Below are 26,769 nucleotides of genomic sequence, written 5' to 3'. Positions count from 1 at the left end.
AAACTAAATTACAAGAGCCATTAACTGACACCTCATCATATCTCTAAAAGGTTTATTGACTTGTTTTTGCATTTGAATACTGCTATAAATACAATAAATAAACGAACAAAAACCGGAAAAACTGTCTATAACTTTGTGATTTATCAGTCATATTAGTAGATACATGGTTCTACACTATACAGATATAGGAAAACAGTTTTACGATACACAACTGGTAAAAGGTTTTAGCCATTCTGGGTGTGTCTCGTTGACTAGCAGCTGGTTCATTTGTGCTGCTAGACACTAATGGAGTGCAGTCAGCTTCTTCAGCCAGTAGGCGGGAATCATGTCAGGGCCTGGTGCTGTCCAACTGTTTCTTGGATCTCTGGATCCTGTTCAGGCAGGTTGCTATGGTCTGCTCTTGGATCCACTACCCCCAATGCTCTTGCAGTGCTCTTCACTTCATACCTTGAGTGTATACCTTGAATAGTTTTGTGGAAAACACCAGGTTTATTCTCCTGCCTTCAGTACCTCTTCAGGTGAGTCTTTGCTTGGCAGTTCACAAGGCCTCAGGTATGGACAGCTTGCTGTACTTCTATGGCACCTTCTTCATTGCACCTTTCTGCAACTCCCTTTGTGCTACCTTGTTTTTTTTTTTAATCTAGTCTCCTTCTCCATGGAGGGTACTGCTCCTTCTGGCTGTTCATCTTGTATTCAAGCATCTCACTGATTACTGCTGCCGTGGTATAGATCAGCTGATTAGTCTTGATGATGGTCACAGTAGGGAAATGTCCATAGTGCTGCATTCACATCGTCTAGTAGACCTTCAGGGGTACTTCACGTAATCTTGGTAACCAGCTGTGGAGGGTCCAGGTTTTAAGCTTCTTCACGATCCTATAATTCAGGCCAATTCCTCTCACACTCAACGATCCTTCTGCCATCGTACTTGGCCCTTGGTACTCAATCTCGGGTGGGGGTGATGATGATATCTCCCCTCCCCGTTGTCCTGGCTCCCTCTTGCCATAGAATATGTGTTGTAACCCATCATTTTCTAGCCATGACAACAGTTCCTTCTTCTGAATGTTGGAACACAGAGCTACATATATTCATTCTTTGCATGTTGTTCTGGGGTCTTTTGTGACATCTTGGATAAGTTGTCACTGCGTTCATGGGGTAAATTTCTGTGCCCGGTCACTTCTGGGAATGTTCACCACTGTTCCATGTTTTACAACAGTGCTCACTGTGGTTTGCCGGAGTCCCACAGCTTCAGAAATGGCTTTGTAACCTTTTTCTGACTCAGAGATTTAGAGATTTAGAAACTATATTCTGTGTTTACTTGTATTAGCTTTGTGTAATATTTACATTTGTTTAATGACCTGTGTGACAAACATACACAAAAAATAGAAAATCAGGAAGGGGGCAAACACTGTAGTTATGAACTGCGGCTTGAATGACAGGGACATAGAACCTCACAGTTTTAATTATTGTAATTATTATATACATTTTTGGTGATAAAAGATTAAAATGTTTAGCTGAAGCCTGTGACTGTTCTCAAACTAATGAAAAATGTGGAACCACATTTCTAAATGAAAATCACTGGAGGCAGACAATTGGAAAGCAGTAGAGTAAACCCTGGTTTAATATTTTCAAAATCGCTGGGACTTCTGCCATCCAAAAAGCAAATATTGAAATTATAAATTGACTGGTTCTTATATAGCACTTTTCTACTCCCTCTGAACACTCAAAGTGCTTTACACATTTGTCTCATTCAACCACACAAGCATTTTTTTTTCTATGCAAGTGCTTTCTATCCAACATTCATACTATGATAGATGCATCAGAGAGTAACTTAAGGTAAGTTTCTCACCCAAGGATATTTGGCATGGAGACTGAAGCAGACAGGGATTGAACCACCAACCTTCCCATTAGTAGGTGACCTGCTGTTCTTCCTGAGCTACAGCCACCCCAAAAGACTAACATTACATTAAAAGAAAGAAAATGTAGGTATAACGTTCAATAAAGACACCCTTTATAAAAATGTAAAGTTCTCTAGTTATTGCATTGACGAACTTTGATGACGGTGCTGCCTATCCACTTGCCCGCCCAGCAGAGTAACAATAATGCCCTATCAGCCTTTCATACCTGAGGGGTAGAAACCATTTTCACTCACATTCACATTCGTTTCTATACCAAAGCTGCAACCAATTCCAACAAATTGTCCCATTCAAACTTACCTGTGTTGTAGAAGACAGTGGAGTAGATGGTGCAGTTCTCAAACACTGTTTCAGAGGACCTGATGTTCTCAAAGTGACAGTCTTCAAACAGAGAGTCTTTAAATTTCACTGACTTCATCTCTATATTGATGAACCTGTGAGAATGGGATGGACAAAGAGCCTTTCTCAAATCAAAGCACCGACTTGTGTTCTTGAGCTCAAATTTACCTCAGGAATATAAATCCTTAGGGACAGAAGGGCAATTTCAAAATAGAACCACAGCTTTCTTGGTAAATGTTACATGTCAACACGTCAGTACCTGACTGCACTGAAACAAAATTATCTACAATCAAAAACTCCACTACAGGTATGTTTGCTTAACAGGTACTTAAACGAGGGAGAAGAAACTATTTAAGGGACTCATTTTATCCGTTTCTGTTTAAGCTGAATAACTAAATAACTAAGTGGGGTTTTGTCTCCAGAGGGTCCCTGCATAGTGTTTCTGAAGTTTCAGGAAGTAAGAAGTAAGCATACATTTTATGTGCCTAGTGTGTTGTCTGTAGGTGACAACAATTTAGAAAGTGCTGGAAAAGAGTTTTTAAAGGGATGAAATGATGACCATAAGACAATATTCACATGGAGTGTAGGTATGGTTTCAAGCAGCATTGTAAATACATAATGCACCATACTAACGTTGTATTTTCCTGCCTAACCCTAACCCAAATTCATGAGCATCACAGCAAAATTTATTCTAGTTTGCATTTCATCTGTTCCTGTTTCAGGTAAGTCATGACCAGTCATTCCTCAAGCTTAGCTGTTGGCAGATTTCTCATATTTGAATCAGCAGAAGATAATGATTTAATTAGAACTTGGCTATATATAAGTTTTTAAAGGATGCTCAATAATCTACAAGAACACAAGTACAGGTGAGAATACAGATTGAGAAATGGAAAACATGGACTCTCACTTCTATTGCTATCAGCACAGAATCAGAATGGACAGTGGGCATAAATCCAAAACTGACACAAGTTGAAGCATGCAAAAGCTTGTTGGAGTGAAAATGGTGGAACAATCTTCATGGCAATACAATATATGGAAAAAGAAGCCCTGTTATAATCATGTGATTCATGTCAAACTGAAAGTTAAACCCGATTCTGTGCATTTTATTCTAAAAGAGCATAGATGTTTGTAAAATATCTAACAAAATATACATTATATCTGTACTTAAAACTTGAAGATGCATTCCCTTATTTGGGAATGCTAAGGTTCAGCTGTGAACGGTACCTGCCCAAGTGTAGAGCTCTAGCTCTAACCCCTATGCTAAAATACCCAGAGTTAGAGTATTAAGTATAGGTGAATATTGTTTTGCTGTTGTTGTTGTTGTTTGTTTTTTAATATATATTTGGTAATACGAACAAATTGCTGCAATATGTTTTGGGAACAGCTGTATTTGAAGCTTTAGCTCAACTCTGAAGACAGATAAAAACATCCGATGCCTGTGGATGTCCTTTTTAATGACTTGTCCTTCAGAGTCAGAGGTACAGCCCAAATCACAAATCATACTTGCCCTTAATTTAACCAAAATACATTACATCTCAATCCCGGTCCATTCCAAGCTATTTTTATTCAGTCAAATACCAACTCACCCTTTTTAGTTTTCACCTGTAGGAACTATTTTATGACAAACTGAGCCAGGAATCACACGGTACAGGAAGGGTTCTGTGGTTCTTTAGGCTTATGCCAAGAAAGCATACCAGTAACAAGCCATAAAAATGTCAAGACTAAATTATATTCTTATATTTATCGCTGTGCAGGAGGATATTAATACTTATCTATCTGAATTATTGTAGGGTCTTTACCTTACAATATAAAGCACTTTGAGGCAACTGTTGTTGTGATTTGGTGTTTAAAAAAAATAAAATTGAACTGAATGTTATTGAATTGATTTGAAAGTGTGTCAAATAAATATCTAAACGAATCACAAGCTGACCCTCATCCTTATTAGCAGAACTAGCTATTGCCACACTGGTGCTTAAGGTATCCACTAGATGACATCTGAGTAATAAATGGTGCAGCCAGTAGCATCACTGGTGCAAATGTTAGCTGAAATGGCTGTGTGGCACCCAGAGCAAGCATGGGTTTAAGCACCTAGAGTCGCTGCAGGCTTTGTTGGACAAGTAGACCAAGCTGCTGCAGAACCTGCTGTCCCGGTTGGGAATGGCAACCTCTCCACCTTCGGTCTCCAAGGTCATAGTAGTAAAAGGTGCTTTGGTTGTTCACTTAGAGTAGAAAAGGGCTATATAAATACCAGTACATTTACCATTTTCAAAGCAGACAGGACTGTGTGTTTTTCACCCTACTGAAGGATGCTGCCAAGGTGGCTGGAGCTGGGGGAGTCTGAATGAGAACAATGGCTGATGGAGCTGATGGTGACAGATATTCATTTATATGCTTCCACTGCAGACATCAGAATAGGTGGGGATGTGGCCATCATGCCTAGCTACCATGTACCTGTACCCAACCTGCAGAACAAACACCTGCCACCCGTCCCAGGCATTTCCAGAATGAGTGTACATTCAAAGAGGTTGGTCAGGTGGTCTGGGCCACTAGCTCTCCAAAGGCTCAGGATGAACATATACCATCCAGTAAGACTGCAATGAGGTATATGGGGTATACACCAAATCGGAAGAAATCTCTGGAGATCTACCTTTGGCAGCCCATACCCTGGGAGGGGTGATGGGCAGTAGTAGTATACGCCAGGCATGAGTGGATTCAGGCTGTAGACAGTCACTGATCCACCAGAACCTGGTTCAGAACCTGAGCTTTGGTGGAGTTATTGTGTGTGGATTTTAAGCATGCACATAACAATGTTCACAGGTGTCCCATAGTTCCGGTGAAAATTAAATAGAGGGCCAAAACAGAGAATCAAGGCCACAAATAGTTCCTGCCTTACGCAGCTGCTGATTTTGTAAATAGACTGGCTGGGGTTTGAAGGCTGGGTCGGGTCAATGTGTGGTGATGTGATCACAACGTTCTGGAATGTGTGCTGCCCTCACTGGTGACATCAAGTTGTCTGACACTGTTGCAGTGTATACTTTCAGGTAGGGATGGGTATCGAAAATTGGTTCTTGTTGAGAACCGGTTCCCACTGTTTCAGTTCCTTGGAATTGTTTGCCATTTTTGCAAACGATTCCCTTATCGATTCCAGACGCCCCGAATGACGTCACCACATTGCAGAGCGTCATTTACCTGGCAGGAAACATGGCGGCTCAAACGCTCAAAAGTTTGATTACACTTTACGAGAACGGATGACAACAGGGCAACTTGCAATACTTGCAAAGTAGATATTTCATTTAAGGGAGGAAACACTACAAATATGCAAAAGCATTTGCTCACAAAACACACGATAACCTTAAATGAATGTCGTGTTTTTAATTCCGCTCCAGACTCGTGAATCTCAACCCAGCAGCAGCAGTAACGTTTGCACGTCCTCTCCCGTTAATGCGGCAGGTAAATAATCAATTAACAGTGCATATTATGTTAGCGCGATCTGCCTTATTACAAAACCTGCCATTACTGTGCATTTAGGTGACCATGATGAGAGAGACAGACAGAGTGTCAGGGTTCCTGGGTCGGTGACCCAGTGCTTTCCGTTTTGTTCACGTTCAGTTTATTTCGTCACTTCCTGTTTGTTCCTGTGTTAGCTCGTCTCGTGCCGTTAGCCAGATTATGTTCAGCTGTGTACTCACCGGTCTCTCATTATCATCCTCATCAGTCTGTGTATTTAAGTCTTCTGTTTCTATTCGTTCTTTGTCGTGTCATTGATGATGTTCGTGTGATGTTGTCCTCCCCGTGTTCTCTCAGTCAGTCAGCCATTCAGTGTTCCAGCCAGTCAGTGTCCGTTCACCCTCTGTTCCTCCGCTCCTTATAATAAACATCCACCAGTCTTCACCTACCTGTGAGTCCTGCGTTTGGGTTCCTTCTTCCTCGCCTCCACACAACGCCTGACACAGAGTCTGGCTCAGATGCTGGCAGTTGTCGCTGCAGTCTACCGGTAGCGTCTCCTTTCAGGCCAGGATAGACGAATGTCACCGAGCAGTGACTAAGTTTGTGGTAAAAGGCTTGCACCCATTTGCCACAGCAGATGCCCCCGATTTTCGGTAAGTGAATGTGTTTAATTGTAGGCAGGGAGATTACTGGATATTCTTGTGTAATTGCTACAAAATAATTTATGTTATACTTTGTTATTGCTACAGAAGAATATTTATTTTATTATTTTACATTTACAATGTTTTTTTCTGGGGACCCCGTGACACCCCATTGAAGAGCTGTAGGCTGTGGATCTCTTAAGATCTTACTGTTGGGTTTGTAAGGCCATGTTACTCCTAAATTTCTATCTTGTTCAAAGAGAAGATATAAAACAAAGTTCTAAGCTAATCGACCTTAGTGTTCTCCTTTTTTAAAAAGAATCGATAAGAGAATCGTTAAACAGAATCGAAAATGGAATCGGAATCGTGAAAATCTTATCAATACCCATCCCTACTTTCAGGTTATCTCCTCTCATTGGAATCCTAAAAGATTTTCTGACGGACCAGAGCACATCATTCATGTTCCACACACTGAGAGAGCTTTATGAATTCCTGTGTATTATGTCTATTCTGACCAGTGGATATAACCCCTAGACAGATGGCCTGTTGAAGCAGCTGAATAAGACTCTAAAACCCACAATTCATAAGTTCATTAGTGATGATGAAAACTACTAGGACCATTGATTGTATTGGCGATTGGATCTTCTGTTGCTTGCGGTGCAGAAGGTACTCCAGGCCTCCAATTCCATTTCCCTGTGAAATGCTATTTGCCTGGATACCACAAGATAAAGTGCTTATGTTACTCCATTACTCCACCACTAAATTATTTGCCAAGTGGCAAGGGCCCTTCAAAGTCACATGGCAAATGAATGATGAAGATTATGAGGTGGGACCAACTGACAGGGCACAAGCAAGGCAAATTTATTATCCCGATCATGGAGACTGGTGAAGACTGTCTAATGAGCCTGGCGAATGATAGATTGATTGATTTACAGGCAGACAAATAAATTCTATCAGTCTTGCTATGCTCCTTTGTGATGGCCTAGAGAACAGATGTTTCCGAATTGCAGCAGCCCTTTGCTGATGTGTTCTCCCCTCTACCAGATTGCACTAACCTCATACACATCATTGTGAGACTGCCTGGGTGCTTTTTCACATCACTGGATTTACGGGCTACTGGTAGATTCCCTTGTCTCTAGAGTTTGCTTTTACCTATACCTAAGCACTTTTATCTAAAATTCACACACTTGCACTCCGATGGATGAATCAGGGGAAGCTCGGGCTTCAGTATCTGTCCAGAAGGAAGTGAGGATAACTTCACCAAGCCTCTGATTGTTAGGTTACTGGCTCTATCACTTTAAGCACAGATGACACAGGCAGTGTCCACATGGACCGTCATGCACACAGTCTCTATGACTAGGCATGTAAATTATTTAGAATTTAGTGATTCTGATTTCCTTATCGATCACTTAACAATTTACTCCCAGGAGAAATTAAGTTGTTGCACTACTCATTACATCACTTTGCATTTCTCCATAAAATAATCTAAAATGCATTGTCTCATATTTACCATTTAACAATATAAACTTATCGGCTACAGTCCCACACACCAACACAAATCCCTATTTTAATGAAGATCTTTCTCTTAGACCAGACAGGACAAAAGAAACCATTCTTTCCTTAGTTCAGACAGCAGATCATCTTAGAAGAGCCACATAGAAGAGCCACCTCGACGGGACAAGACTCGGCTGTCCATCTGGATCTAAACGACAAAGGTCACTCTTTTGAGGACGTCAATGTTCACATTTTGGACAGAGAAGACAGTGAAAGAGGAGTGAAAGAAGCCATCTATGTCCACTGTGAACAACCATCTTTAAACAGGTGGTGGCTTACGACACCAACTGTCTGCCATCTATAATCCAGTTTTGAGATCCCTTCCCAGACGGAATAACGCTCACTCACATCCTGGGCCATTTGACCTCAGTACATCCCATGATAAGGTGGGGCTAGGTTTCACAATGGGTTCACCCGAAACCTTGGCTGATTGTGACCCAAACCCGTTTTTCTCACATCTTGATTAGGTAGAGGGTCAATGGGGGTCCATGTCCCTGTTGGGGACACTCCCATAGGCCTTAAAATCTGGGACTCTCCACCAGTTGCTCTTAGAACTGAAGAAGCTTCTCAGATGAGAGGGGAAACAGCAGCTAATGAATATTAAATTACAGCATATTTAAGTAGATAAACCTCAAGCCAGCAGTGAATTTAAGCAGCATTAAAGCTTACTTGTCACGGATGTATACTACTTCTTCATGGATCTGGTTCTCCAAAGGAAAGTCAAAAATCATGTTCTCCACTTGTTTTTTATGGATAACCTAGAGAGAAACAAAACAATGAAAATCTGTTTTCTGTGCTCAAATCTTGTTTTGTCTGCTATGACATTGATATAGTTTAAATATTTGGGTACTTTTGCTTTTATTCAGCAGATTCATTTTGACTTAACCCTTTAAAGCCAAGTTTATTATATTCGATATATGAGTTTTTGTAAGTGGTTTGACTTCTGTGTCATCAGTGTGAATTTTTGTTGTTGTTGTTTTTACCCCCAAAAAGCTGAAATAAATGTTAAAATATATTTTGCAAAAAATACACATAGCAAAAAAAAAAGCCTGATGTAGCATATATGGTACAAATTAATATATAAAACACATATACAAGATAATACATCAACCAGATTTGAAATGATACTGTATTAAGACTCTCTTTTATGAGTAGATGACATTACCTGGACCTTAGACACATACTCTTCGTGCTGAAGGTGTTTGATCATGTCAGGGAACCACACAGACAAGCCATAATAGCTGTAAAAACATGAGACGCTGAATTAACAAAAGGTTAAGAATAAAAGTGACTCGTCATCATATCACTTTTGACTCTAGACTCTATTTTGGATTCTGACATGTGAACTGCAATGTTGCCATATTTCATTCCCATATCTGTTGTGAGGTAATACCGTATACAATTCATGTTAGGGTAATTTTTTCCTCAGCGATCTAAAAACCAGGGAGCAAGTATTTAGAACGAAATCTCTGCTTCGCTGACCCACCTGTGGGTGGAGTTTCTCCTGGAGGCTGTCCTTTCTATACCTGCTCATCAAGCTCTTGGTAGACAACTATTTAAAGATTTCACAAATTATAACTCTATTAAGAAACCGTGCAGGTAAGCTACCTGAACTCGACTCCCACAATAGTATTACATCTTTACTGTGACTCTGAATCCTGCTGCTCCTCTGAAAAAGAAAGTCTCTAGTAAGAAGTACTTGACTCCCTGGTGTAACTCTAAGATGTGCACCTTAAAGCAGATAACCATAAGCTGGAGATGAAATGGTGTATCACTTATTTATCAGATCTTCATTTAGTCTGGAAAAATGAATCGCTGCTCTTTAAAACAGCCCTAAACCTGGAAAATCTTACTATTCTCTGTAATTATCAAAAGCATAAATCTTGCTAATCTTACTATTGAAGAAAAAACAACACCAGATTTTTCTTCAGCATTGTAGCCATGGTGACAAAATGTCAAAGGTCTGTTGAGCGAACCATTCCTTTAACTTCCTAGGACCTGGCGTCCACATATGTGGACATCACATTTTGGGTTATTTAGACCAAAATACTAAATTTTGCTCTACAAGGGCCTGATATCAACTTACGAGGACATCATGCTGCCACTGTTCTATTGAAATTTTAAACGAATATCCGCATATGTGGATCCCATTTTTGTCAGAAACAAAAATCAGGTTAAAAAAAAAAATCTGGCAATTCTTTGTTTTTACATTCATCAGGTCCCAATCAGCCCAAATATCAAAGAGAATTAAAAGATGCATGCCATTGAAAGAGTTCGGGTCTTAGGAGATTAACCTTAATTAGTAACAACTTCATGAATTTCTTTACAAATAACTTATTATCACACCTTTGGCAGTTTTAGCCATTTTGACCACGTGTCTCTGTCTTATCTGGGGCAAATTGTTACCCAAATCAAGTCTGGCTCTCCCAGTGATGTCCTTCGCCATCGCTTATTTAAAAGAAGTTTGGGACACTATTGGACCTTATATTCAAAGGCTTATTAACAGCAGCCTGACTGTAGGCGATGTACCTGTAACTTTTAAACAGGCAGTGGTCCAGCTTCTGCTGAAACGCCCTGGCCTGGATGCCTCTTTGTTGTATAATTTCAGACCTATTTCAAAGCTTCCTTTTGTTTCTAAAATTTTGGAAACATAGTTTCTTCACAGCTGCAGACTTTTTTAAACAGTCAAAAAAAAAAATTGAGGTATTTCAATCAGATTTTAAAGCACTTCACACCACAGAGTCTGCACTTTGAGAGTTTTTAATGATATTTTACTAACTGCTGACTCAGGGAATTCCGTGTTATTTGTGCTTTTGAATCTCACAGCAACTTTTGATGCCTTAGATCACAACATTTTAATTTCTCGCATAGAACATCATGTTGGAATTAGAGGCACAGCCTTGGAGTGGTTCAGGTCATATCTGTTTGACAGAAGTTTCTCAGTCTCACCTCCCATGTGGTGTACCTCATCCTCGGGCCCCTTTTTTTTTTTTTTTTGGCATTTATTTACTTCCCTTTGGCCATATTATTAAAAGAAACATAAAGTCTCATTTTATTGTTATGCAGATGACTGTCAGATTTATCTACCCCTGAAACTGTCATGGTCCCCGTGTCTCTCTGGCTGGCTCACACTGGCTACAGGTTTTGTTTTTCTCTTCCTCTCTGCCTCTCCCTTGCTCCTCTCTGCCTGGGCAGAGCTCATTACAGGCTCTCGCGCTTGGCCCACACACCTGTGTGACTGTCACCACTTGCTGCTGATCTGGCTGATTTCCCCAGCTACTATTTAAGGCAGTGGCACAGAGCAGTTTGCCGCTGGAACGTTGAATCTCCTGAATATCTCCTGAATAGCCCCCTCCTGGACCAGATTACGGACCCTTCCTGTGTGTGGCGGTGTGGCTGAAGAGGAGTGAGTATGGGGATTAGCCCCTCTCCCTGGAGCCCCTTCCCAATTCACAGTACATATATATAGCACTGAGGTGTTCCCCGTTGTTAATAAACTGTCTTCTTTTGTTTGCAAAAAACTCTGTCTGCTTGTAAGTCTGTCCGGTAGCCATGACAGAAACATAATGACCCTGAATGCCTTAAGAGCATGCCTCAGAGCATGGCTGCCTCTGAATGTTTTTTAATTTTAATGAAAAGAAGACTGAGGTCATTATATTTGGGCCGAGTGGCCCTGGTGACCCACCACCTGACTTGGGTCCTCTTACATCCTGTGTCAAACCAATTGTCACCAACCTTGGAGTAAAAATTGACACAGCTCTTAAAATGGACAAACAGATAAGTACAGCGGTGAGAAATGGCTTTTTTCAGCTGAGGCAGCTTTCTAAAGTCAAACCTATTATCTCTTTTTGTGACTTAGAGTTTTACATGCATTTGTGACCACTCACCACTTGATTATTGTAATGCACTTTATATTGGTATTGATCAGGCTTCACTATCCCACTTGCAAATGGTCCAGAATGCTGCTGCTCGCCTGCTGACAGGTACACACAAACACGAGCACATTAGCCCTGTTCTTGCCTCTTTACACTGGTTTCCTGTCCATTTTAAAATTCATTTTAAAATTTTATTGTTTGCTTTTAAAGTTTTGAATGGCCTGGCTCCTACTTACCTGTCAGACCTTCTACACCTATACACTCCACAAATGTCTCTCAGATCAACTGACCAGCCACTCCTTGCTGTCCCCATGTCAAGACTGAAACATCAGGGGGACTGAGCTTTCCCATATGGAAAAGATATATATATATAAATCTTATAAAGTTTGTATCTGTCTTGTGTGAAACTTGTATGAAAAGCATACAAGAGTGAAAACAGATATAAGATCCCTTGAAAAATTATATAAATGAAACTTGTATCTTTTGGATACTTACTAAAACAATATATGAAAGTAATGAGAAAGTGGCCACTTTCATGAGTAAATCATATAAGCCTTATATGATTCACTATATGAAGTAGGCCAAATCTGATACAAGTCTTTTATAAGTTTTTTCTATTTCTTTTCCACATGGGTTCGCTGTTGTGGCCCCCAAATTATGGAATAAGTTGCCCCAACACTTGAAATCTTCAAATCACTTTTAAAAACACACCTTTTTTTCTAAGGCTTTTAAGGAGAAGAACCACAGTCAGCTTGTAGTCAGTTTTAGTCAGCTTTTGGTTGCTCTTAGTCTTTTTTTACTTTGTTAATTTTATTTATTGTATATTTTATTGTCTATTTTACTCCTGTTTTAATATTTACCGATTTATTTTGTCACTTTTTTAATTAATTAATTTATTTTATTGTTATTTAACTTTCTTTGTCTGTTTAATGTATGGTTTTTAACTTTTATCTGTTTTTCTTTTACTGGAAAGCACTTTGGTCAGCCATGTTGTTTTTAAAGTGCTCTATAAATAAAGTTGGGTTGGATTGGATTGGAAATAAGAATTTAACCATTAGAAAACATGTTTTCCATGAGTATTTCTTCTTCATTCACCTTTTTCCACTTACTATGCATTTATACACCACTGCTTTCACTATGCATAAATTATTATTCATCTCTAGCTGTCATCCACAGTGTGCCTTTTATCCTGTCTTCCTCCCCTCAGCCCAACCAGTTGTTGCAGATGGCTGCCCGCCTGGTTCTGACTGAGGTTTCTTCCTGTTGAAGGGAATTTGGGAATTTTCCCTCCCCACTGTTGTCAAGTGCTTGCTCAAAGGGGGTTGTGTGATTGTTGGAGTTTTCTCCCTTTTATTTTTTGGTCTTTACCTTACAATATAAAGTGCTTTGAGGCAACTGTTGTTGTGATTTGGCAGCATATAAATAAAATTTAATCAAAAATTGAATTGAAATTGGGAACTTACCTGAAAGCCATGCAGAACCAGATGACAGCCATGAAGAGTGTAGCAAATCTCAGCTCTGCAGAAAGGAGAGATGCCACGTTCCTCAACACCTGGTTTACATATACAAACACAGAATGAGCCTAGAAGTTTTTACTTATTACCACTGACTGCTTTGTTTCCAAAACAAGGAAGTTTTCCCTCACAACATGTACCTAATTGCCTCATCTTTATAAGTGGCGACTATGAAGACAAGGAATGTGGGGCTTGTTTTCAGCACCATTTGCTTTTCCACATTTTTGTTAACCCATTTCCACTTTTTCAAAAAAGAAAATTTTGGTGATCAAACGCAGTTGGATGAGCGTGGCTGAGAGTGGACAGCCTGAGTTTGAGTATGACCCGAAATCTTTAATTTTTTTTTTCCATCTGGGATTAATACAATTTCTCTGATTCTGATTGCTGGAACCCAAACAAAACACATAATAAGAGGCTCTAATGTAAGCGTCCTGTTAATGTTGGTGGCGCCAGTTGCACAATGGACCCAGAGCCAACAGTGCACAGGCAGGAATGCATTTCCGACACCTAACCTTTACCCACTCTTCCTCCAACAATGCCCAGGGCCCAACCAGGTTTTGGTGGTGCAGGATCTTCATGCATCCAAGCCAACCACAGCCTCGTGTACACACTGAACCCACTCCTCGGCCACACACACCTGTAGCTCATTTACTCTGGTCTGAATCAGTTAATGAGTTTGTAAACTTGTAGCTTTTGTCTTGCTTTGTTTCGTTTTCACACAACAAAAAATCCAATTGAACTCCAAATAAGCCAAAATCCATAATTACAAACCATACAATAATGTTCAGTAAACTCATTGGCCAGATGTGTTTGGGGAAAGAGAAACAAAAGTAAGTACAGGAAGAAAGTGCAGTGTTCTGTACTGCTGAAGAACACAGCGAATTTATGGTTATTTCATGGCTAGCTGCTAGCCCGTAGAGACACAACTATAGTTCCCGCATTGAGAATACAAAGCATACAGCAGGATGTTATTTTTAGCTCAAACCTGCAACACACATGATAGTTGGCTCGGATCGGGGTCAGCACATGCTCAGACATTAAACAAACTGCTCTGGAGGGGTTTTTTGAACCGTACCGAGACCAGCCTGTCCAAAGGATCTCGGTGCGGTTATTTTGGTCCACATTGTGGCTACGTCCACACGTACATGGGTATTTTTGAAAACAGAGATTTTCCGTTTTCATTTAAAAAATAATCCCGTCCACACGTAAAGGCAGAAATGAAGGAAAACGCTGCTAGGAACATGCCAAAGCAACAGGTGGCGATATATTCCTAACCGTGCAGAAATGTTGGCCAATCAGAAGTCTAGAAGCCTCGGTGGGAAAAAGTAAACAAAGCTGGGGCATAGAAGCAGAACCGAGTCGTATATGTGGAGGGACAGTAACTGTGTGTGTATATGTAAGCATTTAAACACTGCAGAGAGTACAATTAACAGTAACAGTATTGTAGAAATTCATTTCCCCGAAACAATAACGTGGCGCACAGTGTGACGTCAAAAAAGGCGCACACCTTTGACGCTGCGTTTTCTGCGTTTTCTGCGTTTTTCTCGTCCACACGTAAATGCAAAAACTGAGTTTTCAAAAATATCCACCCTGGCCGGAGCTTTTAAAAATCTCCGTTTTCAGTGACCGAAAACGCCGTTTACGTGTGGACGAAAGGTGCAAACGCATAGAAAAATCTGTGTTTTCAAAAATACCCGGGTACGTGTGGACGTAGCCTGTGTTTACTGTGTTCACACCTGCACAAACAAACCTCACCAAATGGGAGAATACAGCAGAGTCCCATTTGAATGGACTAAATACTACAGGTGTGAAAAATCACTCTTTTTAAAGCATGTGGATCAACTCTCACCAGTAAAAACATGACAAACTTTTACACTTTATATTTTAGTCTATTAAATCAACTTTAGATTTAGTCTACTAAAAGTATAACAAAACAAAAAGACTTAAGATGTGTAAATTATGTTTAATAAAAGTTTTTAGTCAAAATTTTCTGCCAAAATTAACACTGGAGGTTTGTGTCAAGCAAATTCGAGCTCTGGTGCCAGAGTGTCATTCTCTTTATAGTGTGTGCTGTTTGCTTGTAACTTTCCTCCTAGTCAGCGGAGAAGATTGTGTTTTGATCATTTATAATTGTTTGACCAAACTACGTGTTTTGTGTGCTTCCTTTTTGGTGGTGATAGTAGCTTCTCTGTCTCTTTTAGTTAAGTTATTAACAAATAAATAATTAAAGTAATAATAATAACAATAATAAATTCATTTGTGTCATGTCCTTTGACACTTTCAACCTGGAGAGTTTTATTGTTATTTCTTGACATCCCTTGAACTATCTGGGGGAACATAACATTTAACTAGGACAAACCCACATTCACCCTTCTCTGACCCCTCAGTAAATTAAATTTTATTTATATAGCGCTAAATCACAATAGGCACCTAATATTGTAAGGTAAAAAACCTACAATAATACAAAATAAGTCCAAGCCAGATTCTGAGCTAGAGATGCTGCTCCAGTCTGTGTTCCTACATACCAGTTTACAGAGTGTCAGTGAGCGTACAGCCCATCGTTGTACAGGTGTTCTTGTTGCACTCTGAACCTCGAAAAAACCGTCTTCAGTTGTTTTCGGTGTCTTGATGTGCACCACCTATAAAAAAAAAACAAACAGGAAACTTTTTGAAAAACACTGTAGCTTTTTCTTAACATAACAGATTTCTTTAGCATCAGTTTTAGTTTCTCATCCAGACATTTTAAAATAAGAGCAGCTGCTTTAACCAGTAGCTGTTTCAGTCAAATCCAATGGTGGACTGGTGCCTCATGGTTCTCAATGTGAATTTTTCTTAACCGAAAAAATAGAATTAATAATGTGGATAGGAATTAGGTATATTCATATCAGAACAGACTTGGTTTCTCTCTCCTCATTTAATGCTTTTTCTTTATTTTCATGACTATATACACTGTAAAACTACAAATGAACACATATGGAATTATTTATGAAATAAAAAAGCGTGAAATAACTCAAAACATGTTTTATATTTCAGATTCCTCAAAACAGCCCCCCTTTGCTTTGAATACTGCTTTGCACACTCTTGGCATTCTCTCGATGAGCTTCATGAGGTCATCACTTGAAATGGTTTTCCAACAGTCTTGAAGGAGTTCCCAGAGATGCTGAGCACTGACACTTTTGTCTTCACTCTGTGGTCCATCTCATCCCAAACCGTCTTGATTGGTTTTAGATCAGGTGAATGTGGAGGCCAGGCCATCTGGTGCAGCACTCCATCTCTCTCCTTCTTGGTCAAATACCCCTTACTCAGCCTGGAGGTGTGTTTGGGGTCATTGTCCTGTTGAAAAATAAATGATCGACCAACTAAACGCAAACTGGATGGGATGGCATGTTGCACAGGATGCTGTGATAGCCATGCTGGTTCAGTGTGTCTTCAATTTTGAATAAATCCCCAACAGTGTCACTAGCAAAGCACCATCATACCTCTTCCTCCATGCTTCATGGTGGGAACCATGCATGTAGAGACCTTTTCTGCATCGCACAATGACACGGCGGGTGGAACCAAAGATCTTAAATTTGGACTCATCAGACCAAAGCACAGATTTCCACTGGTCTAATGTCCATTCCTTGTGTTTCTTGGCCCAAACAAATCTCTTCTGCTTGTTGCTTTTCCTTAGTAGTGGTTTCTTAGCAGCTATTTGACCATAAAATCCTGATTAACACAGTCTCCTCTGAACAGTTGATGTAGAGATGAGTGCTACTGGAACTGAGTGGGGCATTTATCTGGGCCTACCCCTCTTCTCTTTACCCTGTACACCTCTGACTTCTGCTACAACTCTGAATCATGCATTCAGAAGTTTGCAGACAACACAGCCATCATAGGGTGTATCTGGGGTGAATAGGAAGAGGAGTACCGGAGTCTGGTGAGGAACTTTGTTACATGGAGTTGCACAAACCACCTGCAACTCAACACCTCAAAGACCAAGGAACTGGTTGTGGACATCAGGAGGTCCAGACCAGGTCCACTGCCAGTTCAGAAGGAGGGAGAGGAGGTGGTCAACGAGTACAAGTACTTTGGATTGTGGGAGGACAACAAACTGCACTGGTCATGCAACATGCAGCACCTGTATGTCCTCAGGAGACTGAGGTCTTTCAACATCTGCAGGAAGCTCCTGAGGATGTTTTCCCGGTTGGTGGTTGCCGGAGTACTATTCTATGCTGTGGTGTGCTGGAGGAGCAGCACAGCAAAGAAGGACTCATCCAGGCTGAAAAAACTAATCAGGAAGGCTGGCTCTGTGGTTGGCATGAAGCTGGACACTCTGGGGTCAGTGGCAGAGAAGAGGATTAAAGAAACTGCAGGACATTATGGAGAAAGCCGGGCATCCTCTGTATATGGTCATAAACAACCAGAGGAGTCTGCTCAGCAACAGGTTGCTTCTACCAAAATCTTGGACCAACAAACTTAAAAACTTTGTCCCACACGCCATCAAACTGTTTAACTCCTCGCTGGAGGGGAGAGTGAGGGGAAACAGGAGGATAAAGGAGGGCAACTAAGCTGTAGTGTTTTTTCACTGTGCAATAGACTTGCAATAGTTGAAATGTGCATTATACTTTGGCTGTCTACATCTCATTAATGAGTATATTTCACTAGTATTCCTATTTATTTCTATTATATATTCTGTATTTATTAGTGCTGTCAGCGTTAATCTTCTTAAAATGACGTTAACGCCATAACTGCATTAACGTGACAAATCTCTGTTAGCTCATTAACGCGGATCGTCCCGTGCGTGGGGCTGCACGGAGTCAACGTGTTAGCGTGGTTAGCTCATCAACGCATTAGCACAGTGAGCTCGTTAACGCGTTAGCATTGTGCAGCCCCACGTACGGGGCGATAATGCGTTTATGGCGTTAACATCATTTTAACAAGATTAACGCTGACAGCACTAGTATTTATATATGTGTATATATGCTATATTTTTATGCTTATGTTTGCACTCCCTCATTCCCCTTTATTTGATATTACTCTGTAATATGCAACTTCTGTTGGTGTTCTGCAACTGGAAACTGAATTTCCTGGAGGAACCCACCAGATGGATTAATAAAGTTCTATCTAATCTAAACTTATCTAATCTAATCTAAAACTGAAGAACAAATTGTGGGTCTGGATTCACTTCTTTCAATGTCTGAATGATGAAGCCCAACAGCATCTCCTGAGAAATAAAGCCCCAGTTCAAGATGGTTTTCCAGCATAATTTTACAAAGAATTTTGGCCTACACGGCTCCTACTTTTTTCAGAATGGTCACTCAAATTCAGAACGATTAGACTCTATCTGCAAACATCATTAGTCTACTACTTAAACCCGGCAAAGATCCAGCTAGAAAAAATCCCTCCATTCACAATATATTCTGACCAAACAGTTTTTTTTATCAAGGGTAGACACTCAGCCAATAATACAAGCAGATTGATAAATATAATAGATTATTGCTCCATCAATAAATTAGAAGCCACAGATGTCTCTTTAGATGCAAAAAAAGAAGAAGAAGAAGCAGGAAACCATGACAGTACCAGAATAATGACTGTGTTACTAAATATCTCACTAGAGCAATACATTTATGTGTCAGTGCATGGGTAAGTAAAGGTAAATTCAGAAATGACACTTATAAAAAAGTGAAAATCTTCACTTAACATTAATGCATGCCGTAAGCTGTTAGTTATCCTTGAGCGGTTTCGCTTTATTGTTGTAAATAAAAATTTTAAAAGTTACCATCAAATACAAAAATCAGTTTATTTGAAAGTGCAATAAGAATCATTGTTAATTAAAATCATTTACTTACAGTGAAGACTTTTTCCGGCTGCCCCTTGGATCTCCAGTTAGTGTCATGGACCTGTTTTAGGATCATCCACGCGTCATCATGTTTGCCATTCTGCTCCATAAACAAACACAGGCAGATGTATTCAAACTTACACACGGCCATGGAAAAACGTTACAAAGAAAAAAAAACTGTTGTCAGTGTTCATCTATGGTGAATGTGAACTATCTCGGTGATCTCCAACAACACTTTCATGGTCTCTTTTAAATTGATTAACAACTATGCCAGCTATGTTCTTTCCACATGTGTACACTTTGCAGGCAGGTTTACAAAGAAACACCATGCTAACAGTCTCACCTCCAGGAGGAAACGTGGGCTCTCGGGCATAAAGGTAAGTCCAACCAGAGAAGCAATTGCAGGGAGAGCCGCAACCAAGACGAACACTCGCCAGGCGTGGAACTGAAATTCTGTGCCCATACTGAAGCCCCAGCCTACACACACACACACACACACACACACACACACACACACACACACACGCACACACACACGCACACACGCACACACACACACACAAATCACTGTTTACAAGTTTTGAGAAAAATACTAAGGTTTTACTTCAAACTGTCAGAAGTAGAAATGTATCATAAATCTATCTAAAGAGCAATGAATATATCAATATTTTTCCACTCTTATTCAAAGGTTACAACCAGTGTTTAAAAATATACGTGGCATGTAGACTGGCATAGTAAGGGGCTGAACCACAGCTCTTCAATAAGAAGTCTAGCTCCATTTTCTCCTGAACCACATCCACCAAAGGTGTGAATGCACTCACTGGTCAGTATTGCTCACAAGCAAGAATGTAAAGTATCCTTTTTCATTTTTAAAACAGTCTTACCATATCTGGGTATAATTCCCCAGGCAGTGAATGAAGCATAGATCCCACCAATCATCCAGAACATACACAACCAGGACAGATGCTCTCCTCTCTTGTTCATCTGAAGGAATTCTGAGAAGTACGAGTAGACGATCGGTGCTGTGCCACCAATACTGAGAGCAAAGTCAGAAAAGAAGATAGTAAGGATTATTATTTAAATAATAATCAGCCACAACATTATTTTAAAGATTATTATATTCCCCCAGAGCAAAAAAATTAAGAAAACAGATGCTACACATAAGCAGGTTGTGTTTTTGAAAAAGTCCACTGAAAATCACAGAGCAAAGATATGTAAAGATATTCTGAGCAAAGCTGACGTTTTCTTGGAGGCAACAAGAGTTCATTTGAAATTTGTATCACATTCTAAACCGCAACAAGGTGACATTTGATGGCACAGCAACCCCAGAATTCAATTTGTCCTCCTTCAGCGTCACTGGACTTGAAGTGCTGTCAGTCTGAAAACATGGCCAACATCACTGTAGATTGGGGTGGGTTGTCCGACTCTAAGGTAACTGTAAAATAATGCTTGACTTTGAGGTGTATGATTTAATAAAAGAAATTATATTCACAGAGTTTTGAAGAGAAAAAGTATTCCCAAGCATTGGAAATAAAAAGATGTGCAGATGGATGTTCATGTGAGACATGAAGTGAAGTGCATCCATATGTAACTGAATGTTCAAATGGGAATTACTAAGAAGTCATGTTACACGACAACATAGAAAAGAAGAAAATGTAATGAAGTGATTTTAAAGTTTCAACTTTGTTTTAAATCATGTATGTAGAAAAGTAAGAGAGAGGATAACAGGATGTAGCTGGACATCGGGTGATAGATGTGAACAACGGTGACTAGACGTCACAATGGGTTGTTCAGAATAGATAAGTGGTTCTTCCCTTTGTCTCCTGTCAGATGAGCAGTTCAGAAGATTTGATCTAAGAAGTTCATATTTAGAAATTCCAGGAGAGACACCAGAGGGATCAACCAGTGCTTGATTATTGTTGCACACACAAGACACTTGATCCAAACTATAACTTACCCTGATGCTGTAGATACATACAAACAAAAACTGTCCCATTGTTCTACTAGAATCTGTGTTTTGCAGCTCAGTCTTCCCAGCATTTTCCCACATGCCACATTTTTAGTCATTCTCTCCCTCCACACATTCAGGGTTGAGATTCTTTCAACGGTGTTAAAATAAGACGAACACAGATCACAAGCCCAGTGTTTAACACTCGCCTACTTTATCTAGATGTGGCACCTCACCCCTGTCCCCCAGTAGGCACAATCTTGGTGATTTCTGTAATTTACATTTGTCCCAGCTCTCCATGTATTTTAAAACAATTTCCCATATTGGGAAGACCACTGGACATTCCCACAAAGCATCCAGCAGAGTACCTTTTGCTTCTTGGCATTTCCAACACGTCATCTTTACTCATGCACATTTTATGAAGTCTCGTTGGTATGTAATAGTACCTGCTGAGAATTTTATATAGGATAAATTTACCTCTAGCTTCCCTGATTTAAAGCCCATTTTCAGAAATAATTGAATTCCATGTTCCCTCATCAAGAGTACAATCCAGATCTCTTTCTCAAATACTTTTAAATCTTTTACGTGTATTGTTTTTAACCCAATGACCTAAATTACACCATTTTGACTAGGGATGGGTATCGAAAACCGGTTCTTGTTGAGAACCGGTTCCCACTGTTTCAATTCCTTGGAATCGTTTGCCATTTTTGCAAACGATTCCCTTATCGATTCCAGTCGCCCCGAATGACGTCACCACGTTGCGGAGCGTCATTTACCTGGCAGGAAACATGGCGGCTCAAACGCTAAAAAGTTTGATTACACTTTACGAGAACGGATGACAACAGGGCAACTTGCAATACTTGCAAAGTAGATCTTTCATTTAAGGGAGGAAACACTACGAATATGCAAAAGCATTTGCTCACAAAACACGCGATAACCTTAAATGAATGTCGTGTTTTTAATTCCGCTCCGGACTCGTGAATCTCAACCCAGCAGCAGCTGTAACGTTTGCACGTCCTCTCCCGTTAATGCGGCAGGTAAATAATCAACTAACAGTGCATATTATGTTAGCGCGATCTGCCTTATTACAAAACCTGCCATTACTGTGCATTTAGGTGGCCATGATGAGAGAGACAGACAGAGTCTGGCTCAGATGCTGGCAGTTATTGCTACAGTCTACCGGTAGCGTCTCCTTTCAGACCAGGATAGATGAATGTCACCGAGCAGTGACTAAGTTTGTGGTAAAAGGCTTGCACCCATTTGCCACAGCAGATGCCCCCGATTTTCGGAAAGTGAATGTGTTTAATTGTAGGCAGGGACATTACTGGATTTTCTTGTGTAATTGCTACAGAAGAATATTTATTTTATTATTTTACATTCACAATTTTTTTTCTTGGGGACCCTGTGACACCCCATTGAAGAGCCTTAGGTTGGATCTGTTAAGATCTCACTGTTGGGTTTGTAAGGCCATGTTACTCCTAAATTTCTATCTTGTTCAAAGAGAAGATATAAAACAAAGATCTAAGCTAATTGACCTTAGTGTTCTCCTTTTTTAAAAAAAAAAATAATCGATAAGAGAATCGATAAAGAATCGAATCATTAAACAGAATCGAAAATGGAATCGGAATCGTGAAAATCTTATCAATACCCATCCCTAATTTTGACACCTTCGTAAGTTTAAGCACAGCAACTGCAAACTTAATTTAACTTAATTTGACAGAAAACACACTTGTCTTGGCTAAATTAGAAAAGATAGCCATGGCCATTATAAGAAAAACATTGAAAACAGATGTGTCCCATCTGAATGCAATTTGGCTCAATATGGAACCTCATTTACTTCTACATTGTGTAAAAAAATGTTCTGCACTTGGGTTGAGGAGATTCCAGTCAACTAAGGTGTGTTTTACTCCAACTTCAGTTGATAATCTTTAGTTAACTAAGAGAGACCAAAATATTACATTTACCCTTTAGCTTATAAGGCGTGTTTCTGCTGCTGTCTGGACCAGCTCTAGATCCAACAGCCATCCCTATCTCTGGATGGCTGTCAGTCCACTGTTTACCTCAGCTGTTAATGTGGGGTAAAAAGCATCCACCCTAATTTACTTTGAAAAAGGCATTAAAACTGTGTGAAAGGAGTCCGACAGTCAGAGAGTCAGACAAGCTCAATTCGGCTGATGAGAGCATTACTGAGGTGAGTTGTTGAGGATATGCTGAACTGTTGGTAACGCTGCTGTTAGCTCCTGTTAACCAGCGTCAGTGAAACTGTCTTTGAAGCTAATGTAACTTTGTTGGACTCTGATGCTTGAAAATGTAAGAATCAAAGCTGTTAGAATCAAAGTCCCAGAAAGTTGGTTCTGTTCATCTGGATGTAGCGTTTTCAGTAGGAGAAACATTTTCATCACTCATCCAAGTGACTTCTTCAGTCTCAGCTGACTGCAGGTTTCCTCAACCTTATAAACAGTACATTTGCATAATGATTACATCTCATCATTGAAAGAGTGTCCACTGGCCTGTAGGTGTGTGTGTGTGTGTGTGTGTGTGTGTGTGTGTGTGTGTGTGTGTGTGCGCATTACCCAATGCCAGAAAGAAGTCTGAAGAAGAGAAAGAAGCTGTAACCCTGAGCGAAGGAAGACATAAATGCGAAGATACAGTTTATAGATAATGCCAGAATCAGACATTGCCGACGGCCAACTTTGTCTGCCAGTCCTCCCCACAGAAATGCTCCCACCATCATACTCAGGAAAACGATGAGACCTGCACAAAGAAGAAGTAATAGAGGATGCCATATAAAATTATTTAATACTAAGGATATGTTGCAAAACCTCAATATACTCAAAATCAAAACCACATCTGATTGGTTTCATCTCTGTTACCTTGGTGTTCCTACTTCTCCCTGATTGCCTTTTGTGTCTGTGTATATCTAAAGCCTCGGTTTGTCGTTTGCTTGTGTCTTCACTGTGTATTCTGGCTGTTTGTTCCCAACTTATTTATTTAACTTTCTCTTAAATTTGGTTTTGTTTTCTTTCCCATGGATTTATACCAGCCTAAATAAACAGATCACTTTATAGTGCAAAGCAAAAAAGCTTTTTCCTCACTTCATCACACTCTACCATGACACACCTATTATCAAACATGCTCTGCAGAAATATATGAAATCAAATTCCTTCTTTACCTTGTTTGGTATGGACTTTCATGAGCAGATTGCTTTAGCCTTAGGCAAGCATTTAACATTGATTGGTGCCAGAGATTGGCATGCTGACAATATTTTAAACCAGTGTACAGATGGCCATGCAACACAGGATAACTGTGACTCATCATACTGGTCTCCAGCATTTTACACCACGTGTAAAATATCTGTTTCACAAAGGTCCAGGGACACCTGGGCAGCACCCATATGCTTTTTTCAAGGTCAGTACAAAAAGAATTGGTGTGTCACTCTACTGATTCAGAACACGAACACACACAAACCACGTTTAAAAATATTGGTTTCGATCAAACCTTGGCAATTCAATTCAATTTTATTTATAAAACACTAAATCACAACAGCAGTCGCCTTAATGTGCTTTATATTGGAAGGTAAGCACCCTACATTAATAAATAGAAAACCTTAAAAATCAGACATCAGGGAAAAAAGAAAAACTCTCTTTTAACAGGAAGAAACCTCTGGCAGAACCAGGCTCAGGCAGCAGCCATGCTGTGACCAGTTGGGGATAAGGATGGGAACTGATAAGAAGTTAGCAATTCCGATTCCATTATCACTTGTTGATTCGAGCCTTTATTGATTGTCATTCTCATCAATGAGAGTTACCACCATCACTAAGCAGCATCTCATTACATTACATTTGTGTAAATTGACTGCATACTGCATTGTCAAATGTTTGTGTGTGTTGGAGGCATTTCCCCTCTTTTGTTGAGATTGCTGTTAAGGTTATTACTCAAAAAAAAAGTAAAGTATTACATATATTACACGAATACCTTTCTTAAACAAAGTGTAGTACTTTACTTGACTACTAAATTCACTGCGGAGAGATTAACTGACCTACAAACAACTACAGACATGAATAACTTATTCTTCCTATTTACATCAGTTCACACAAACTACGATTTTATTACTTTTTAGATTTTAAACTGATAGAAACTTACAAACATCACAAGCGAAAACCTGATTCACATGGTGACTTTTCCTCAGAAAAATACCGTTTTCATCAGTCAGTCATTTGGCTCAACAGTTACCAGAGGTAAAAAGAAAGCCTCACTTACAGCCCAGACATTTTTTGTTCACTAACGACTTCTTGTATCTAATATATTATCTCCCCCTGCAGGTAATGCAATTTCTGCACGCAGTAATGCAATGTCTGCATGCGTATTCATTTCACATTTTAAGGAGGCAAAGCGTGAAGTGGACTCGGTGGACTGGCGTGTCTATTACACGTTTAGCTGTTCTACTGGGGTGAAAAATTGCATCAGCAGCTGAAAGGGTCACAGCAGAGGGAGCTACATGAGATTTCTCATCAATGCCAAATTATCTTGGTATGATACCTGGATATAGTGTTGACTACTGCAAAGTCATTTTCAGGTTTTTCTCATCGGTGATATAATAACTAACACCTTCCGGTACATCTTAATCTGTTGCCACTGAAACATTTCAATATATATATATATATATATAAAAATCTATTGTGGTGCCCATTTATCACATCAGCATCTTATTGTGATAAGGCAAACAGACTTACTGTGTTCATGTGCCTGGGTTGACAGCAAGAAAAAACTACCAGCTAAAAGCTGCAAGCAAAAAGGAAAAAGAATATTCTCCAGCTTAAGTAATAATACTTTTGGTGAAACATTAGAATAAAAATCATTTCTGATGTTATGACACCTTGGCATTGTTTAAGGCACACTGTTGAAGTAGTACAAGCATCTAAGAACCTGATTATAAAATGACTCCTATAAAAAAGCTAGCAAATACACTTAATCGAGCTGGAATATACTCCAGATCTATTTATGAAAATTAATGTAGCTCCCTAAACAGTTAATGAAATGCTTTTGTTAAACCCCTTGAATTAGTCCTCACTTCAATTACATATTTCTCTTTTGATTTAAAAGCCACTATACAAAACTGCCTCATTGTCCAAATACGGCTGGACAAGCACTGCTTGCTTTGACAGAACAACAGAGATGTAGTGCACCTGTGGGTAGAGTGGGTCATCTACCAGTTGAAAAATTGGAGGATTCATCCTTTCCTGTCAATGTGTCAAAGTATTCAACATACTGAATCCCCAGTTGTCCCTGATACATTAACAGGTGAGTTGGGTGTGTGCGTGTGAAGGTAGATAAAGGCAGTGTATGAATGTGTGAAGTACTTTGAGTGCTCAAATTGAGAAGGAAGAGACCTCGCCTTGTGCTTATTCTAAACAACAATCACTACAGCTAATGCTTACCCAGCATTCCTTTCTCTGCATTGGACAGACACAGGTCCTTTTCTGCAGACGGTAGAACAAATGCAACCACAAAACACTCAACTCCATCAGCCATTAGAGCCAGGCCCAGCACTATGAAGAGCATCCACTGGAATTTCCCATGACCACATTCTTCCATGATGTACTCATACTGCTCAGATAACTCCTCTAGATCAGATGCTGCACTGCTACCTGTTTGAGGTTTAGCCCTGGAAGAAGCCATGAAGACAAAAGAAAATGTGAATCTTTGATTACACTGAA

General features: G+C 39.8%; 1 protein-coding gene across 5 annotated transcripts in view; it reads right to left on the bottom strand.

Moving 5' to 3' along the window:
• LOC102790993 (synaptic vesicle glycoprotein 2B-like) overlaps positions 1 to 26,769 on the bottom strand; it is a 40,059-nt gene that overhangs the window by 6,203 nt on the left and 7,087 nt on the right. For all 5 annotated transcript variants that reach the window (XM_087843384.1, XM_006782247.3, XM_087843386.1 and 2 more), the window contains 10 exons: positions 26,491 to 26,717; positions 23,626 to 23,806; positions 19,989 to 20,140; positions 19,448 to 19,581; positions 19,115 to 19,204; positions 15,809 to 15,922; positions 13,233 to 13,321; positions 9,060 to 9,135; positions 8,564 to 8,652; positions 2,214 to 2,347 (listed from right to left, as the gene is read on the bottom strand). In XM_087843384.1, coding sequence (XP_087699510.1) covers positions 2,214 to 2,347; positions 8,564 to 8,652; positions 9,060 to 9,135; positions 13,233 to 13,321; positions 15,809 to 15,922; positions 19,115 to 19,204; positions 19,448 to 19,581; positions 19,989 to 20,140; positions 23,626 to 23,806; positions 26,491 to 26,717 — 1,286 coding nt within the window. The remainder of the gene's footprint in view (positions 1 to 2,213; positions 2,348 to 8,563; positions 8,653 to 9,059; positions 9,136 to 13,232; positions 13,322 to 15,808; positions 15,923 to 19,114; positions 19,205 to 19,447; positions 19,582 to 19,988; positions 20,141 to 23,625; positions 23,807 to 26,490; positions 26,718 to 26,769) is intronic.

This window comes from Neolamprologus brichardi, chromosome 7 (genome assembly GCF_056152115.1).
Source record: "Neolamprologus brichardi isolate AB-2024 chromosome 7, ASM5615211v1, whole genome shotgun sequence".
Classification (NCBI taxonomy): Eukaryota; Metazoa; Chordata; class Actinopteri; order Cichliformes; family Cichlidae; genus Neolamprologus; species Neolamprologus brichardi.
The sequence above is the reverse complement of the archived record's forward strand: the minus strand, read 5'-3'. Positions and strand labels throughout refer to the sequence as shown.